This window comes from Harpia harpyja, chromosome 10 (assembly GCF_026419915.1).
Source record: "Harpia harpyja isolate bHarHar1 chromosome 10, bHarHar1 primary haplotype, whole genome shotgun sequence".
In the NCBI taxonomy this organism is placed as follows: domain Eukaryota; kingdom Metazoa; phylum Chordata; class Aves; order Accipitriformes; family Accipitridae; genus Harpia; species Harpia harpyja.
The window spans coordinates 31,903,982-31,923,429 of NC_068949.1; the positions used below are offsets into that span (position 1 = coordinate 31,903,982).

The following is a 19,448-nucleotide window of genomic DNA, read 5'->3' on the forward strand; positions in this document are numbered from 1 at the left end:
GGCAGGCATTAAAGCACCTGTTGCCTATAGACGGGGGGACACAGGTGTAGCCCCCACCCTGCAGGGTGACCCCCGATGGTCTGGGATGTGTCCCCACCATGGGCCACCCTCACCCTGCACCTTAGCTGGGGGGAGCTGCCCCAAAACAGTGGGTGCCCCTTGCAGAGCCCCGGTGCCGTGGCCCCTCCGGCCCCCCCAGCCAGGAAGAGGACCCCGGCATCCCGGCTCCCTGCGGCACTGCGCCATCAAACCCCACGTGTTGCTGGTGGTGGGGAGGGAGGCGATGGCCCCCTGGGGTCACCCCACCGAGCTGCAGGAGGAACGCGTGCCCTTGGCCCCGTTGGGTTAACAGTGTCCCGGGCTGCCGGGAGGGAAGTACGGATTGGATCGGGTGCTCAGCGGGGTTTTATTGATGGATGGCTCTGTCCAGGGGGTGGGAAAAGCAGGGGGAGCAGAGGCACATCCATAAACAGCTCGAGTTGTGAATGGAAAGAGACGGATTAGGAGCCGGGTGAAAACATGTCACACGGCGGAAAGAAAAATGAGCAGCTGGGCCAGACCAAATTGGTGTCTGATGAAGGACATGGGGCCTAGTGGAAAAAGGATCCCAGGGCCGGTGGTGCTGCTCGGGGGAGGCTGATGGGGAACAGCTGGAGCCGGACACGCACATCTGGCAGAGAAGGGTGAGGGGAGAGGCGGCAACGGTAACCACTGCGCCTCCGGCCACCGCGCTCGGGTCACAGGGCTGCGGCTCGTCCCCCGGATCAGTGCCTTGAGAGGGGCCGATGCTTCATCTTCAGTTCGATGCTGGGGAGGGGGCAGCAGCACCGTGGCCCATCCCTCGGCAGGGATTTACCCGGTGGGGTTCAGGCTCTGCCGTGCCGAGGGGACCCCAGGTGGAGGAGCCGCTGCCTCTTCCTCCATTTGCATACATGTAACTAAGCAATCAACATAATGAGGGCAAATGCAAACCAGGCTTTCAGTTTGCAACCAAGTCCTATTTTTAACCTTGGAAAAGGGTTTTGGCAGGAAGCTGCAGGCCCTGCTCCGGTACCTGTCTCCACGTCCAGCTGTACGGGTGCTTGCGCCGATCCCTCTCCGCAAAGCGCTGCTGACCCCACGGCCACCAGTGGGTCAGTTCTTGACGCGCTCTGCTCCCGTTACCCAAGGAAACCAAAATCTCACATCTTTGTGGAAAGATGGGCAACACAACATCATGCCCCAGCTCGTGGGAGTGTTTTTGGGCAGCTCTCCCACCTGCCGAGCCCCGGGGTCCTGCTTCGAGCTGGGGTGTGTGCCCAGGGAACCCCCCCAGCACCCCAGGAGTGAAGCCCCATGCTTAAACATGAGGGGTATATTTAGACGGCATCAATTTAAGTTTGCACATCAACCTTATAAATATGAAAGCCCAACTCGGCGAGATGTTTAAGATACCTCATCAGCCCTTGGAAAATATGCAGGAATATTAATTAGCCAGATTTGGGTATTATCTTGTAATGAATAAATGAAGAGACTCACTGCCTAAGATGAATCACTGGCGGCTCATTGCGTTTTGTGGGGTTTTTTTTGAGAGAAGTGTGTTTCTAAGGTAATTCACTCTTTTTAACCCAGGGCCTGTGGAGGGGCTCAGGGGATGCAGCCATGCTGGGGCCAGGCAGGGTGGGACACCTCAGGGTGCTCCTTACATGGAGGCACCCTAATGGCTGGTGGTTTACATCCCTTGATTTGGCCCCAGCTGGCTGCGGGACCTCGGGGGACTGGGACAGGGTTGGAGCCCTGCCCCAGGTGCAGCAGCCCTGGGCCCAGGATGGAGGCGGAAAGTGCAGCCTTACTTCTTTAAAAACTTTTTTTTGGCTTCTTCCCCTCCCGTCCTCCATCCTGCCCTCCTGCTCTGCTCCCCCGGCTGCTTTGCTGCCTCCAGCAGGGCCAGGATGGGAACTTCCCTGTTGTTGTAGAAACCCAGATGAAGTACAAGCTTCAAACAAAAAAAACCAAACAAGAAAAGTCTTTGTGCACACCTGGACAGCTGCTTTGCTGCACTGGCATGTGGCGACTTCGGGGCCCTTCTTCAGTGCACCCCACGCAGCCAGGGAGGCTACAGAGCCAGCGGGGAGGCTCCCTGCCAGCCCCAAAACTCTGCGTTGAGCAGTGAGCAGAGGCTGGGAGTTCCCAGGGAAGAGGCTTTGAAGGTCTCCATTGCCCATGGGGTGCTCAGAGCATCACTGCACCCAGGGATGCAGCAGCCATTGGGGTTTCGCCATCCTTGCCAGCTCTGGCACCCCGGGCAGCATCTCCCCACCTGGCCTTAGAGCTGAGGCACCCCAAGGGGCATCACCACCTGGTTTGGAAGATTTTGGGGTCGCAGAGCAGTTTCCAGTTGGAGGGAAGGGGCTCGGGGCTGAGCCTGGCCAGGGGTGGCTGGGGATGGGGAGGTCAGCGCGAGCTTCAGAGTCCAGGTTGGATGGCCGAGCTGATGGGCCAAGCAGCAGAGCCGTGGCCCATGGGTGCAGGGACAGGGCGGCAGAGGAGACAGGTTTGGGTGGGCCAGCCGGCAGCCGCTGCCGCCCCAGGAATCATCAGCCGGACCCCATCCCTCGGCTCCCCCCCGGCGCGTGGCGGCTGGCGGGGCCAGGGCGGCGTGTGGGTGCGGGGTGCTGCCGGCTGCCGGAGCTGCCATTGTTTGCCTTCAATCAAGATGTTTCAGGCAGAATCAAAAGCACCAACTGGGGAAATCATCATCACAAAAAATCTTGCGTCTGCAAAATAGGTCAAGTAAGACTCCAAAGAGAGAGAGTGTCTGATCTGCATTGCAAGGAAGAATAGCAACAGCTGTGATCTCCAGTATATATGGATGGGCTGGGGGGGGATAAATATATATATCCATGCATATGTATAACCGCTTACAGCTGTTGGGCCGTATGTTCATTAGGGCCAACTGTTTTGGAGGCAGAGGGATCAGCGCTAATCGGGAAAGGGAGTTTATCATCACATTCAGAGGCAAAAGTGTCAGGAGCAACTGTGGCCCCCCCCCCCGCCCCGCAGCCCGCACCAGCTGTGCCGCGCTGAATGCACCCAATTCAGCGTCCCCCCCGGCCCCCATGGGGCTGCGAGAGCTGCAGCTTCTTCCCCGGCTCCAAAAGCGGCCGCAAGCCACAGCCACGGCCCCCTGCCTGGTCCCAGAACCAAGCACTGCCCCCGGGTGCAGAGAGCTTGCTGTGCCTCAGTTTCTCCATTCCCCCAGACCAGCTCTCCGTGCCTGTGCCACCATCCTGGCCCCCCACGGCGTGGCCCCCTCTGTTATCCCTGCCTGGCGCTGGCCTCACAGGTGACGGCTATAAAAATGAACTCAAAATACATACAAATCCCCTTGTCTGACATCAGGGAGGGTGATGGAGCCGGGGCAGGACAGCTGGCTCGGCCACCCCAAGACACCAGGCTTTGCCTGGTCAGTCAGGCCCCAGCTGTCGCAGGCTGGGGACCGCACAGTGTCCCCAGCCCACGGGCGATGGTCTCAGCATGGGGGGGAACCTGCTTTCCCCAGCAGTGTCCCTCTTGGCACACCAAGCCCCTGCTGGCTTTCCCCCGCCAGCCAGAAAAGCATTAAAGCTTGCAGGCTTCCGCACTCATCGGTAGCACAAAATAAAGGTTGCAAAACCAAGCAGCAAGGACAACTTCTATTTAAAAATACCTCTCATCTGGATGATTTATTTGCAGGGCGTTCCTGCCAGCTCCTAATGCAGCTCAGTCTTGGGCCCTCACCTACCTGACAGCTTCCCTTCCTTGTAGGATTATTTATTCGGGGCTGCGTTTGGCTGCCCGGCCGTGCTGCGTGTAGGGCTGCGGCTCAGAGCTGCGCGGTCATGGCACATTCCAAGCAGAGGGGCTCTTTCAAACCCTTCCTCTTCCAACTGGGACTTTATTTTTTTTTTTTCCCCTTTTCCCGTTAAAAAAGATATAGATATTCATCTCGGTCAGCCAGCTAAATAGGAAATGTGGAGGGGGCACACACCCCCCCCCCGTGCTGCTCCCAGCAAGCCTTTGATGGCATCCCCCAGCACGGGCACAGCCCGACTGCAGCTTTACAGGAGTTTTGCTTCCAATCGGTGCTGGGAAGGGAAATAAGTGAACAGATTGCAATAAAAAAATCCAACAAGCCCAAATTCAGCCAACTGAGCCCAAAGCTGCAATTTAGCCAGGAGCCAATCACAAGGCTGCGGTGCAAGCTTGTTTGCACTTAAACAAAACAAAATAAAAGAAAATTTAAAAAGCTTCAGTGCAGTGCCTGGGTGGGTGCCCGGGTGGGTGGGCAACGCGGCTGGAGCACTGCCGCGGCCATCGGTCCAGCTGCCCCTCGCCGACACGTGCCCCGGCAGAGCACGGCAGGGCTGGAGGATGCTCACGCAGCGAGGAGGCAAAGGCTGACATCTCCGGCTCCGTGGCCCCAGACGATTTCTCTGCTCTGATAAAGGCAGTCGGCCAGGGGGTGCGAGGCCATAAACAACAGGGAAATACTGGTCAAAGAGGAACAAAAATCTCAGTGTTTATTTCTCCTTCAAGCTGTGGATTATTATTATTTTCTTTTTTTCCCCTCCCCACATCCAGTCCACTCGGTTCCTTGTCCTTTCGGGAGCACTAAATTCATCACTTGAATGTAAAGCGGGGCTTGTGCGGGGAAGGGAGCTGCGGTTCGCTCAAGCAGATGCATGCAAGGTCACACGCAGCCTCGCCATAAATTATAGCATGTCCCACCGTAAACAGCAACAGGAGAGGGGAAGCGCGGCGGCTTCAGGGGCAGTGGGCCGCAGGGGCCGATACATAACATCGTGACAAGTCAAACAACTCTCAGGGTGTTCACTTGCCAGAGAAATATTTTTCACATCCAATCCATTAGGCAAACAAGATGAAAAAGTATTTCCTACTTTGCTGAAAAAATACCAGGACTCAGTATAAAGCGTGCCTTAAAAAAAAGAGAAAAGAAATTAAGTGTGACCACCTATAATGTTTTTTTCCAGCAGCTCTGACAGCCTTCCAGGCATCCTGGCTGTGCAGGGAGGGAGCTGACACTTTAAAGAGCTCTTACAGTTTCTCGCTTTTTGGCCCATTCCAGTGGTGCAGGAACAGTAATGAGTCAAATTAGTTGGAAAGAAACAACCCCAGAATTCACTTCCCTCGCTTGAAACCCCCTCCAAACCCTGCTTCACTGAACCAAACCCAATCGTTTGTTGCTTTTCTTTTTCCCCTTCCCTTTTCCTGCCAGGTCAGTGGGGAACGTGTTTCATGACATGCATTTTTTTACCCTATTAAATGATTCTTGACACAGGAAGATCCTCCCAAAGTTTGCCTTTCTCGCTGGCTGGCTTTTCTGATAGTTTTGGACATGTGAAAATCCAAAGGGAAAAGGCTTCTTCCAACATTTTGACCACTTCTAGTACCAGCAACTGTCTCTGACGGGGAGACAGAGGGGAGCGGTGGAAGAGCAGCTTCACAGACTGACTCCTTGGGAAGACACAGTCCTCAAGTGACCGCTGGGAAAATGAGCCTGTCGAATAAAAAGGATCACCCCAAACACGAGTTGTCTTTCTACTAAATTTTATTTCTTTTTTTTGACAAAGACATCTAAATTATACACTGAGTAACAACATGACCAGATATTGCAAATACCCCTTTTTGGTGAAATTCAAAAAGGGAACATAAAAGAAAGAGCTTGTGTGGACCCTGCCAGTCCAGGGAATGCAACAGCCGCCACCTTTTGCCTTTGCAGAAGAGCCCTGTGGGGCAAGGGGGAGTTAGAGTGGGCTGGTCTCATCCCAGTATGCTTAATAAAAAAAAAGTCTGGTCATCAGTTACATTTTCGACAGAGGAAAAAATTCATTAACATGCAAGAAGCGGTATTGGTAGGGGGAAAAATGGGAGGTTGCATGAGGCTTTGGCAGGCATTCTCTGAGGGCAAGAAGAGACATTCTCCGTCAGAGCTGCAGCGGGGGGACGTGGCTGCAGCTGGAGGACAAAAGTCTCCAGGCCCAGCGATTGTGGTCAGAGCAGGGGCTTGGACCCACGTTCTCTGATGTGCTCTTGGAGAATGTCACTTTTCCATCATCTCTTCACCCCCAGAGAACACAAAGGGGCAGGAGAGGCATCTTTCATCTATCTCAAAGGTAAAACCAGATTTAATGATGTGAAAGTGAAGCGAGACAAACTCCCTGCGGGAGGGGAATTAACCCCTGCGACAAACTTCTCGAGGCCTGGGGTGGATCTGTCTGTCACTCTGAGCCTTTAAATCAAGGCCAGGTGTCTTCCTACCAGAGATGCTCTAATTCAACCGCAAGTCACCGCACCGACGGGGTGGCATTTAATGGGCTGTGTTATGCGGGAGGTCAGGAGAGAGGAACATAACGGTCCCTTCTGGCTTTAAAAAATCTATGAATTGATGCGACGTGTGGCAGAGCTCCACCCATACCAATGAGACGGTTTGCTTCCCCTGAATCTCACTTAAAGGAGGGCAAAGCAGACAGAGTTGGAAGGACAAAGCCTTGCATATGCAATTGCCATAAACCAAACAGGAGCTGAAGGGCTGGGAGAGGGGTAGGGGTTTCGTTGAACAGCAGCAGGCGTTTTTGGCTGGCCCCGGCCAGTTTTACGGGTGGTATTTAGCCAGGTGCTGTCAAGGGAGGAGAGCCCTGTAGAGGGTATAGCAGATGTAAATGCACTCACATAAGGAGCAGCAAGTGAACAGAACCTCAAATCCTTTTACATTTTCACGAGGTCCATGCACAGAGAGATGTTTACAATACAATGAGCATTTACAGCCATGACTGCAGGGTAATTTACTTAAGTAATTTTAACCCTCCAACTCCATCTTCCCAGCACACCTCGCTCTATCATGGTCTTCCTCTTACTACCTGGCACAGGTAAAACAAATTAATCTACTGGATTACAGGTGAAGCTCTGGCTGGTACAGATGCACACAACCAATATGTATAGCTACTCCCAAACATAACGAATGAGCCAGCAAACAATTCTGGATCCTGAGTTCAGTAAGGCAATTTTTTCCTTCTAAACTGGAGCGATAGGGAAATTACTATATATTTACTTTACACAAATTTCCAAGTTTAACCAATGTGTGCCTAAAAAACCAAATTACCCTCCTGGATGCTTTTTGGATCCAAAAAGCTAACTGTGGCATAGGTGGGGTGTCACAGGGTAAGTTTGCGACTGGTAAAAAAGTAGGGAGCAAGGAAGCACCAAGTCAACTCCCTTGCCAAGTGAGAAGGATCAATGCCCAAGCCCTCAAGAAGACTTTGCTCTGTCCTGTCTGGGCCAGGGGAGGGGTACCCAAGCATTTCGCTCTGCATCTGGCATGCAGTGCAGGCACATCCAAAGCTCCGGAGTATCTGTCACAAAGCTCTGCCACTCAGCACAAAGCATGCCTACAAGAAAAGGCTGCAATTCTTTACAGCGCTTGCATCAGGCAAATGCATTAATTGCAAGGAAAAGGTGATGCTGGGATGCATTTCTCCTTCTTGGGCTGGCCCAGGTGCCCAGATTCCTACCGGTCCTGGTAAGCCGTTGCAGCTGGGGAGTCACTGAACCAGCTATGTTTAAATGAACATCTCTCCTCATCTTATGACTCCTTACTCAATCCATGCAAAGCTGGAGCTGTGTCACTTTGTGTCATCAGCGATTGCTTAACAGCTCACTTGAGCCTGCTCTTCCCCCCCAGTCGTCTGGTTTTTAAAGCAAGGCTGTGCTACTCCAGCATGCATGTCCTGCCTCGGTGCTGGAGACGGATGCACTCAGAGGGTGCTGACTCACGGAGGCAGGCAGATTAAAGTTGGATTGCTAAAGCAGTTGCTGTCCCAGCTGTCCCTCTGCCCCCAGCCACAGCAAAGACAGCTGAACTACAGGCAGATCAACCCCTGAACCACTACGGTACATCCTGATGTATGGGGGGACCCGGAATCAGCCCCAGATGATTTTAATCTGCCGGGCTGTAACACGTAGGCGGCCAGGGGCTGCTTCACGTACAGTGCAGATGTTTCTGCTGTGAGGTGGAGATGTTCAGGGGAAGGGAGGAGCGAAGAGCTGGGAGCTCCAGGGGTGTCAGCCGTCTGCCTGGGTCCATGAGTCAACTCGCTGACGCGTGGTAAAGCCACATGCTTTAGTACATGCAGCTTTCCCCATACTGCCCGCCGGTCCGTCTCCAAGAGGTGGAAGGGGTAATGCAGTCCCTAGTCATTCTCTGGCCTTTCGCAGGCAGGCAGCAAACAAAGCTGGCAAGCAGGGCAGTGGGATTATTTTACCATCTGTGCATTACAAACTGGCCCAGGAGTCACCAAGCTCGCTTCATGCAGGACATGGCTGTTTTGGCGTGCTAATGACTCCTGCTCACTGTCAGCTGGGGCTAGATTTGAATCAGGGATGAGGAGATGGAAAACACAATTCTCTTTCCTATTTCAGCAACTGCATTCTTTTAGAGGAAAGCTAGTTTGGGGAAGAATGAATCCTCGTTCTAAAAAGTGCTTCCCATCTGCCGATCATCAGGCTCCTACTCTCCACCAGGGCAATCCACAGATGGCACCGGGCTGGGGGACCTCAGGCCCTGGGCAGCCAGCCTGCCATGGGGCAGTCCCCCGAGTCCCTCAAAGGGCTAGGCAAGGCCTGCTGAGGAAGGGGGTTAGGAGAATATATTTTGCACATTTCAAAAAGGAAACCTGGGACCTGATATCTCATTCTAGAAAGTAATCATGGACTTAATTGCATTTTGCTGCAGAGTTGCCTTAACATCAAGGGAAAATCAACAGGGATTGTTCAACATCAAGACTAATCTCACATATGGAACTTACTGAACGTAGGAAGAACGTTTTTGCTGGCTCAAGGTGAAATGCTGGGCTAAATTCTCCTTCAGCTGCGAGAAAAGCCCTAGGCATGCTCATGCTGCATTATTCCAACTGTAAAGAGCTTCAATTATACACATATAACCCTTCTCTCCCTTCTACAGCGGTGTCGCAATGCAACAGTGCCTCGTTATGATCAAACTCCTCTTTTATGGCTATAGGAATATGTAGAAGTCTTCTACCCTCGTTACACAAATGACTCCTTAGCAGCTTTATTTTAAGAAACTACCCACAATTGGTAACACAACCGCATTTTATCTGTCACTGAGGGGAAGCTGTGACTGACACCTGAGCATGTCCTCAGCAACCACAAACCCGCACATATAGGGCAGGTCCTATGCATCTAAGCAACTACAGTAACTCGCCACTCCTTCTGCTCCACACTGAATCACAGTCTTCCTTCTGCTTACAAACTTGCTTGCTAATCAGACATTTAATACTATTTATGCATAGGGAGGAAATATATAATTCCTTTATTGGGATAAAAAATGATACTAAAGAGCAGGTCAAGTTCCAAATCCAGCAGTAGGTTTTAACCGATGTTGTTCCCTTTTTTCTCTCTTTTTTTTTTTTCTTTTAACAGCTGTAGCTGTGCACAGATGGAAAAACATTTGGTCAGAAAGCAGCAAATTAGTGTTTTCAGGCTAGAATTCTGCTCCCACCGCTCCTCCATTTCCATGCAGCTCAGAACGCTTTATTTCTTCTTAGCATTGACATTTTTGCACACCCAATTCATGCCGTCCTTCAGACAGAGAAAGGTAATGTTAGTCAAGCAAAGGGAAAAGGAATCCCCCAATCCTACCCAACCACCATTCTGCAAGCACTGTGTTCTGCCTCCTCATCTACACCCCACCTGCCCTCTGCGCCCAAAACTGCTGTGGGTTAAAAAAATAAGTGCTTCCTTGCTTGGTAGATGTTGTCACACAGAGGTTAATAAATCTTTCATCTGACCATAAAAAGTATCATTGTCTCATCATGTCGCTATGTGTAGGTCCTTCGAGGAAGGATCACTTTGCAGTCAAGGTACGTCAGTGGCAGATGAAGGCTCATTTCCAGGTTCAGCTACAGATGATTTGTGTAACCTCGGGCAAGTCATCTTATCTTTGAGACCATGGATTTTAGGCGGCTGTTTGTTATACAGTCAGCTCCCTGTTAAGAATACGGCTCTAATTCTCTGCTCAGCTGCAAGCCTTGAAATCCAGATCCATGAAAGCCACTGCAATAACTGGACCTGGACCCTGCTCCCTGTTCCTCAGGGCCCCCACAGAAAATGGGCCCTCAGGGGTCCCACAGGAGTTCAGTGAGAATAGATGTGGTCATGTTTTAAGAGGCTGATAATACTCTTTAAAGTATTTCCATAAAAATATGTGCACAACATCTCTGACCACTGCAAGCAGGATGGTAACACTTGTGCTGTGAATACCCAAATCATGAGTTTATTGCTGAGATCCCAGAATGGGATATGCTATTGAAGGGCAAAGCGACATTTTATCTGCTCCTGTCACTTATCTGTTGTGAGACGCACACAACAGAATGCAAGATGCACAATCTCCTCATATTTGTGTCCCATCAAATCCATTACCTTTACCCTGCCTACGAGGTACTTCTGCCAACAGGAAGGGTCAGGGCTGAAAGAAGGCAGGTAAGGTTTTGGGGATGAGAGTGGCACATCTTTGTGCTTGAAAATCGGGCAAATGTCACCTTGGAGTTCTGGAGGGGGGATTTCACTGTATTATGTTCAATGGTCATTTTTGGATCATTAAAACAATAGTTAGACCCTAAGAAACACCAGAGCGTTTGGGCCAGCATCGCTGCTAGACCCGTGGTAGCAGTGTCGCTGGCTTCCTATGCCCTTGTCCCCAAACTGCCAGAAGGCTGCCAAGGACCTCAGCGCCCCAAGGACAGATGTCCAAAAGCGCAGCATGGCAGGCCCTTGAGGTGAGCTGAGACCCACCGCCATGCTTCCATGTTGTCCCTCAGCCGCAAAGGTGGTGGCCATGTTGGAGGGGAGTTAAAGAGTTAAGAGAGAAGAGAGGGAGTCCTCAGGGCTTAATCAGAGGCAGAGAGGTTCTCACTTGAAAATACCAATTCACCTTGATAGCTGCGCTATGTGACACTTCTTATCTGAAGGGGAGCAGCAACTTCTGAAATCAGCCCTTGTTGCTGCATTAAATAAAGAATAAAAGCAAGCCCAGCTTGTCCTGGGGTGCACATGAGGCCCTACACTAATAATACTTCTAACTCTAACCTTGGGAGGGTTGATGTCTCCAGTTTCATTTATTTATCTCCACAGCAGAGATCAGTGTAAAACAAATTGTCTGAAATCCTCAGAGCAAATGGGAAAAGACGAGAGATAGATTCATTTTAAGGCCCAGTAGCTTTGTGTCTTCCCCTTTCAATAACACTGATAACCTAGGTGTAAAACATGTAATGCCTTAAGCAATCAATAGCGTGGTTTAAAGCTTATCACTTTAGAGAGAGAGGGAGCAAGCGATTCCCAGCATGAGGAATGCCAGGGCTTAACAATGGGGCTAGGAGGAGAGGTGTCAAGCCTTTGGCTTGATTGTGTGCTTTAGAAATCTGCATGATTGCCTGCAAAGAGTAAAAATAAATAAATAACTAAAAATGCTCCCACAATGATTTCAGCTTCCCCTGCCTCGGAAGCAATAATCACATTTGCACACATCATGGCATACAAGGCAAGCAGAGCTCCTCATTCATTTTGAATGTAGGTTTATTTGCTGAACCAGAACAGCTGAGACAGCTTAAAGTAATAAATATCAGCTGACACCCTCTGCTATTCAGCACAGTAATCCCAGAAACAATACATCACTGCAAAACAACAAACACGCATCCTATCTTCTACCTAATCTGACCGCAACCTGAATTCACAGTGATTAAAACTCTGCCTGCTGCCATTCAGGAGCTCGGGAAGGGGAAAGACAGACCGTTTCAGCACCAGTGCGGCGAGGGTCATAAAGCAAGAGTTTATGATGGGATTTACCATGGCTGGGAGCCTGGCTGCATCAAGCATATAACCAGGGCAAAAGAATGACATAGCAAAATGCAAGAGGAAAGGTGAACTCCAAACAGGCTTGAAATACGTAAGTAGGTCACCAAACTTTTAAAGCAGGAATAGATTTAAAAAACTCTCTTCTGGCACGAGTTAATTGACAGGAAAAATCATATTTAATTGTAAATATCTCCCTGCCTGACTCTGATAAAGGGAAAATGAACATGCTCAGCTCTACGTGTGTTATATCAAAGAGGTATGTGTGAGACACTTTCCTCATCTTCAGCCACACTGCAGCTACAGCTGTAGCTTCTGGTGCAACTTTGTTGGGGGGGGGTGTTCTGCAGTGGCCCCAAATGCTCTGGAGAATAGCAAATGCAAGGGAAAGCAAAAGAAACTAAAAGGTACGTTTGCGGTTTTTCTACCTAAGGTTTGAAGCAGGATGAGGGTTGGTAAGAGAGAGAAATCCTGGGAAGCTGCTACAAACACAAAGAGCTGCTATGGGGAAGGCACACGGGAAGGAGGAAACAGTGCTTGAAAGAGTCAAGTCCACAAGGAGTCAACTGTTGTCATCCTTTGTCCCTACACACTCTGTCCCTATATCTGCATGCTTAAAAGATGGCTCTGTGCAGAAAGTACAATCCCTACAGTAACATTTAGATCTTGATAGATGTCCTTGTGCTGCTTTGTTGAGACACAGAGACATTGGCAGGTATTCTGAGGATGGAGACGGATACAATATTAGTATTCCAGCCTCAAGTCAACCCTGGGAAAACTTAGCAGGGAAAGATTTCAGATCTTTCAGCTTTGCCTCTCTTAGCTCCTTAAGAAGCAGCTAGCAAACTTTACCAAAGCAAAGAGAGAGAACTCCAGGGAAGAGGATAATGCTCCTTGCAGAGAAATGCTGCTTGGCACAACCCCGCCTTGCTGCAGTCACATCTGCTATTGTGCCAAGGGAGTTGTACTCTAACGCCCTTTGGGAAAGGACTGGTAGAGCCTTCCCCAGGAGAAATAAAAAGTCCTGCTTGAGATTAGCCCACTGCTTGCTTATTCTCTGCATTATCAGCTTCGTGGTTATGGGAGTGAAGTAATCTGACTTCAAACACAGCGAACAAGTCCTTTCCACCCCATAAAAAGCCTCCCGATTTCTGCTCCCCTGCAAGCCAGGGATCAGGCAAGACCACAAACTTGTGACCCCTAATGTGACCTTAAGGACAGCAAAGCTTAATCCTTTCATGTAATCCTCTGTCTGCCATAACAAATTGGGTCAGGCAAGTGCAAAATTCTCCATCTCTAGCATTTTTGGTATGCGTTATTTTAACTGTCACTTTCTTCTCCCTCTGCACAGCTAGGACTGTGCCTTCATTATCTGTCATTTCTTTGCACCTCCAGTCATACAGGCTGGCTTTTACAGGCTCCCGCAAGTACATTATCCATTGTTTTTTGCCTGGGTGCAAGCTTTTCTTTTGTCCTCTGAGACCTTGTATCCCTGATGCAGCGCTGTAGACTCCCTCCTTACCCTGCTTAAAAATCACAAGACTTTGCCCTGCAATCTGTAAACATGGTTGCTTTTCCTCAACAAGCACCAGCTCTGCCTGCCCCAGGAGAGCTGCAGTCATCGAAATTGGTTTTAAATTACATTTACAAGTAGCCCCAGAACCTTGTTAAGATGTGGAAGATCCCCATCTAGCCTGCCCTGGCTAAGACATCTTTAAGACAAAACCTAGCTCTGGGGATACAACATTGCCAGGGGGTCCTGTTCTGAATCTTGCCCTTACGAAAGTGCTGAATCGCAGCATCAGCGTAACTTAGGTCTTGGGGCTTCGTTCTCAACTGGGTTGAAACAGCCAGGGAGGAGAAGGCAGCTCAGCTCTTCCCACAGTCCTTTGGGCCAGACCAGCTCTGGCATAAATTAGAGAAGTTTAGTGGCTACTCTCAGTTCCACTGGCTTTTAATGGTCTCCAGGGGGCCATAATGCTTGGGAGACTCCGGACACAAATACTCTGCAGCATCGTTCTGGAGGATGATTCCTCGGGGCAGGCTGAGCTCGTGCTGCCTTGATTGGATACTCTTGCTTCAGACAAGTAACAAGCTGCAGAGCACGGACCGGTCCAAAGCCTTGAGTCATGTTTAATACACACCCTGCCCCTTAATAACACCTCCAGCAAGAGGGCAGGCTGCAAAGCAGAGGAGTCCTGCCTGCTTTCACCCCACCCCAGCTGGCCAGAGTGGAATGTACATAGCTTTTGGGCACCAAGGACTCAAGTGGAGATCTGGTCACAAAACACAACCCCAAGAGAGCCTATGTGGCCCCAGAGAGCCACTGCGAGGCAACAGTTCCCTTATGTTTCTCTGCTGATACTGGCAATCACCTCCCTCGGTTACTGTACCCTGTGCAAGGGTCTTCGTGTAAGCTGGTGCAGGACTTTGCTCCAGAGGCAGAGCCCAAATGGCTGGGGCCTGGAGAAAAGGCTTTCCTTCTTTCCTAACTAGGGCTGAAGGATAAAATCATACCCAAGCAGACATTTTGCTTGAAAAAGCCTCTAAGCATGAGAGATGCCGCTCCTCCCTCAATGGTAGCATGAAGTCTGATTAATAAGCCAAGTGCTGCCCACGGTTACAGTCAGGAGGTAATGAAGTCTTCAGCTGGCATAAGAGGGGCTACCAGCTGGTGTCCAGAGGACACTACATGGGGTTTCCAGTTAACCCAGTCACCTCTCTTCTGAGCCTGCCCAGGACATTGCTAGGCCCCTTTTCCGGAGTCCCCAACGGTTAATTTTAAAAGAGAAGATGACAATATGGATTCCCTCCTTAATTAACAGTTTTATTAAATAACCCATTTCAAATAATAGTTAAATTCTCTAAATTTATATCATTCTATTAACCATAATCTAATCTCATTAACCTTGAAATCCCCAGTCTTAACTACCCAATTCTATACACCATGGTGCTAGCAGCTAAACTAATTAAATGACCTTCAAACTATTTCTCCTTCCTGTATTGGCATTATTTATCTTTGCTCATTGCTCTTCCTTCAAGCTATCACAAAAATCATCCCCTATGAACTCTGTTCCTGCATGTACTCAGTACTAGATACGCCACTACTCTTCCTTGCAAAATCCATCAGCAATGTCCCCAGTTTTACTCTAGCTAATATATTCCATCAGCAGCAACGGTTAGCGTGCTCACTCCTTGGCTTTCATTCTGAATACCTGATGCTTCCACGTCTTCATTTATTTTGCTGTCATTCATTGTCATTACTCAAAGAAGTCCTTAAAGCAGTGACCTCAGATTTAACTACACAGAGCGCTCCTATTCTGAGCCACTGGTAGAGATATTGTGCACCATGATCCTCAAAAACATCTTTCTTAATCTCATTCTTTAAACAAGTTTCTCTGACTCCCCTAAATTTTGAGCATGTTGACCTCTCCTTAAGAGTCCCAGGACTGAAGACACCATTTCTTCCTGGGCTGATCCAGGTTTAGTTTAAAAGCCATCTACCAAACCATTTTGTTCAATTAATTTCCAAGGAAATGGAGAGCTTGGCATTCTTGCTGTCCCATTTGACAGGGCTGGAGTTATGGCAGAAGAGAAATGGAGGGGCTCTTTTTCTATAAGCTGTAGAGATTTTGTGACTTCCCTGACCTTTATGCAATAAACATTTATGGAATAAGCTGCAGTATTTAGGGCAATGAGACTGTGGACAACAAAGCGGGATGTTATCTGGCCTGCATCTAAATTAATTTGTCTAGATAAGCATGATGAACAAAATATATAGGCCTGCAAATACTTTTATTTAGCTCTTGTCTTCTGTTTTCTGGAAGTGAATGCAGAAGCAGATTTCATTTCCCTGGTAGAAGGTATTGGGCTGTGTATTTTACTCCATTGATGCACTGTACTTGAAGAAGGCGGCACAATAAGAAGGCGCTATCAATGAAGAAGTGTGCAGCCCACTCCAGAGAGCCCACAGATCAGCTTGAGGATGCATTTTTCAAAGCTTACGAACAGGAAGTGCCACTTTCTATCATTTAGTTCTTCCACATCCAACACGCATCCCTGAATTTCATCTGCCACTTTACTGCCCCTTCACAGCTGGAGAGCTCACTTGGACTTCTATAAACTAGAGGAGAGCCTAGAGGAGGGAAGAAAGTGACCTATGCCTGCCTGCAACCCTGTGAACTGAAGCCTCACTTTCTTGATCACATTTCTTTGGACTTGAATATACACTGCCATTGTGGAATGCATTTCCCTCTACCACCACCACTTCAAAACAGAATTGAAGCCTTTCACAAGATTGGCTGCAACATAGCTGAATTTGTATCCATCTTAGCTAACTAAAGGCAGGCCCTTTAGAGGACACTATCTACTCCGTTTAGGTCTAAACATCAGGTTAAGAATTTTAAATCAGAAGAACTGCTGTACTGGCGCAGACCAATGGTCCCTCCAGGCCAGCATCCCCTTTCTGGATGCCAAGGGAAAGAACATGTATGAACAGGATCTCCCTTGCTCTGTTCTTCCCTCCCAGTCCATGGCCCAAGCTGTTCCTCATTCAAAAGCTGCCTCCAGATTTTAGTGGTCAGTGATTGTCTGCAGATCTCTTCTTCAGAAATTCACGTAGTATTTTTCTGAACCAACTGATACCTTTGGTCTCCACAACTCCTGTGCCAATGAGGTCCACAATTTAATTACTTGCAATTTGCAATTCACAAAGAAGCACTTATTTTTATTTCTTTTAAGCTGTTGTCTGATTCTTTAATTAGGAACACCCTTCCTCTAGCAACATGAAAAATAGCATATAGTCTATCTGACATTTTTATACCTTATTTTATAAATCCTGAAGGCATTCCCACTCTCTGTCCTCTCTCTTCCAAGCTGCAAGTCCTAATTTATTTATTATCCCTGTGTACAGATGCCACTCTGTGCTACTGATCATTCTTGACAGAGGATTCTCAAATCTTTCCTAATTCTGAGCAGATATATGGACAGTATTTTTTCTGATGAGGGTAGTTAAGTGCTAGAAGAGGTTACCTAGAGAGGCTGTGGAATCTCCATGCCTGGAGATATTTATAACGTGATTGGACAAGGCCCTCAGCAGCCTCCTTTAGACTCGCAGTTATCCCTGCTTTAAACATGAGGTTGGTCTAAAAATCTCCTGAAGACCCTTCAAACTAATTTTTTGTTGGACTCTATGATTCTACAACTACTACAATCTTTTCAGATGGGGCAGAGGCAGAAATGAATGTTATGTTCAAGGTATGGGCCCACCATGCCTTTATTCTGCTACAAAAGAAATGTTTTCTGGGATGCTTCTTGTTTGCTTTCTGATAATTCTCTAGCATTTGATTTTCCTCTCTGGCCTTTGATGAGCACTAAGCTACTGTTCCCAATGATCTGCTTCTGAGTAATGGCAGCTAATTTTGAGTCCATCATCGTATGTGTATAGTTAGGATTGTTGTTCCTCATGTGCATTATTTTGCACTTGTCAACATTGAATTTCATCTGCCATTTTACTGCCCACTCAGTATCGTGGGCTTCTTCTGCAACTCTTCATACTCTGCTTGAGATCTGACTATCCTGAACAGCTCTGTAGCATCTGCAAATAAGGTTTTACTGAAATGGCAATGAAGATAAATGTCTTCACCATTTTGTTTCTTTAAATATCAGTGAAAGGAGTACTCCTGACTGCTCAGATTGCGAGCACTGCAAATATTTCATTAATTCAGGAAAGCCTAAGAGTGAAATAAACAAACCTAGGTCCCATTTACATTACAAAGAGCTACTATACCGCAGAAACTGGCTACAGCACAGGAGCCTAAGACACAGCTATTACAGTTTGGCACAGGAACACAGCTGAACCCCCTCGGTGGGTTTTTGCTGCCCCACATGCTGCCATTAGAAGTGGTCCTTGCCCCATGTACAACTCTTCTGTTTCTCTGGATCAGAAAAATTGATCAGTTTCTCTTTGGTGCCTGGGTTGAGCAAAACGCCAAATTACATTAGTAGCAAAGGTAAATCAGATTTCTGAAGTGCACACTTGTAACAGTCAAAGGGGTTAATAGTAAAAGACGATTGGTTTTGTGAAAATTATTAACCTGACAGCAGTCTCTAAAATAAATCAGTCTTCATTTGGCCCAGCCAAGGGGTCCTGGGTGGGGAGGCAATCACTCTCCCCTTTCCGGGGCATGGAGAGATCCCAAGGGCCCACAGCTCCCCTTTCCCTTTGCATAGGCGACGAGACACGCAACCCCTGGGTTCTGCACTGCAAGGGTTTGGCTGCACTGACCCTCCTTCGTGAGGCAGCCGGTCCAGCCCCACCCTGCAGATCAACAGACAACAATCTCTTACAGATGGCCTGCTGGCACAGCAAGCCTTCTCCAGAGCCTCACCTGTACTCCCTCTCCTGAAAGAGCTGAACAAGACTGGATCTGCCAGACTCTGTCCCGGATTGTGTGTAGGTTCAGTCCCTCGGCAATCTCTGAAGCAGGGGCAGCCGTCAGCAAATCCTGCTTGTTAGCGAATATAAGCACAGGGACTCCACTAAGCTTTTCTTCATCCAAAAGCTCAGCCAGCTCCTATATCATTTACAAGGGAGTGGGGTGGGGGGAAATGGAGAGACAGAAGGGAAGAAAACCTTCAACCACCAGTGGTTGTCTCTAATTAGAAATATATTTAGGGCAAATGCTAGAAGAGTGTGTTCCAGTGAAACCTAGATCTTATTATAAGAGAGCAAAAATGTATACAATCATCTCTGCCCAAGGTTCAAAAGCTATTTCTTCCAATTACAGGTTACAAAAATCTTCATCTTGGTCTGAAATTAGCAGTTGCCTTAGAGGCTACAACTCTGTGTTTTACCAGTCCCTGCTCCCAGGAGACCAAAATTGATGAAACAGCAAAAACCCATGTAAATTGGCAGTATGAGGAATCTGTCTTAAGTTATTGCCTGACTGGCATTTGTACCTGAGCAGCCGTTAACACCAGCCCTGATATCTTTGCTAATAATGAGTTTCAGGGTTTTGTTCCAAGTTTTATACACTGCAATTTGAGCAGGAGAGGACTATTTTTTTTTCCCAGAAATGGAAATCTCCCTCCCACAAGAAAGTGCCGATGCTTTTGAAGGCATTGGCTAGCTGAAGACAAGCTAGATCAGCTTTACTAGCTGGATTTTGGCTTCATGTGCACAGCATACATTGGGTGGCATCTTGAGAAATGGGTTTGTTCCTTCAAAACTGGGTGACTCAAAAGAGATTCTTTTAATAGGTCAAATCTGAATCTGCAGTGGATCAACGATGGCTGAAATACTTCATGTCTAGGGTTGTGCAATGGCCTCATGTGAAACAAGCACACAGTCTCAAGTCACTTCCCTATGTGAACATATGACAAACCCAGCAGAACTTGAACCTGTAGGGACTGCTGGCATTGCAGATAGATGAGTACATGAGATTTATGTGGGCTCCTTATTTAGCTGTAAAGGTCTCCTGCTCTCAGATATCGCCCTAACATCTTTCATCCACTGGCTAGAAACTTTTGGATTAAATGAGTGC

General features: G+C 48.4%; 1 protein-coding gene across 1 annotated transcript in view; it reads right to left on the bottom strand.

The window, feature by feature from the left end:
- Positions 1-6,726: 6,726 nt before the first annotated feature.
- ARL3 (ADP ribosylation factor like GTPase 3) overlaps positions 6,727-19,448 on the bottom strand; it is a 29,734-nt gene continuing 17,012 nt past the window's right edge. The window contains exons 5-6 of the mRNA XM_052798413.1: positions 18,294-18,479; positions 6,727-9,636 (exon numbers count right to left, since the gene is read on the bottom strand). Of these exons, the coding sequence (XP_052654373.1) occupies positions 9,589-9,636; positions 18,294-18,479 (234 nt within the window). The 3' untranslated portion in view covers positions 6,727-9,588. The remainder of the gene's footprint in view (positions 9,637-18,293; positions 18,480-19,448) is intronic.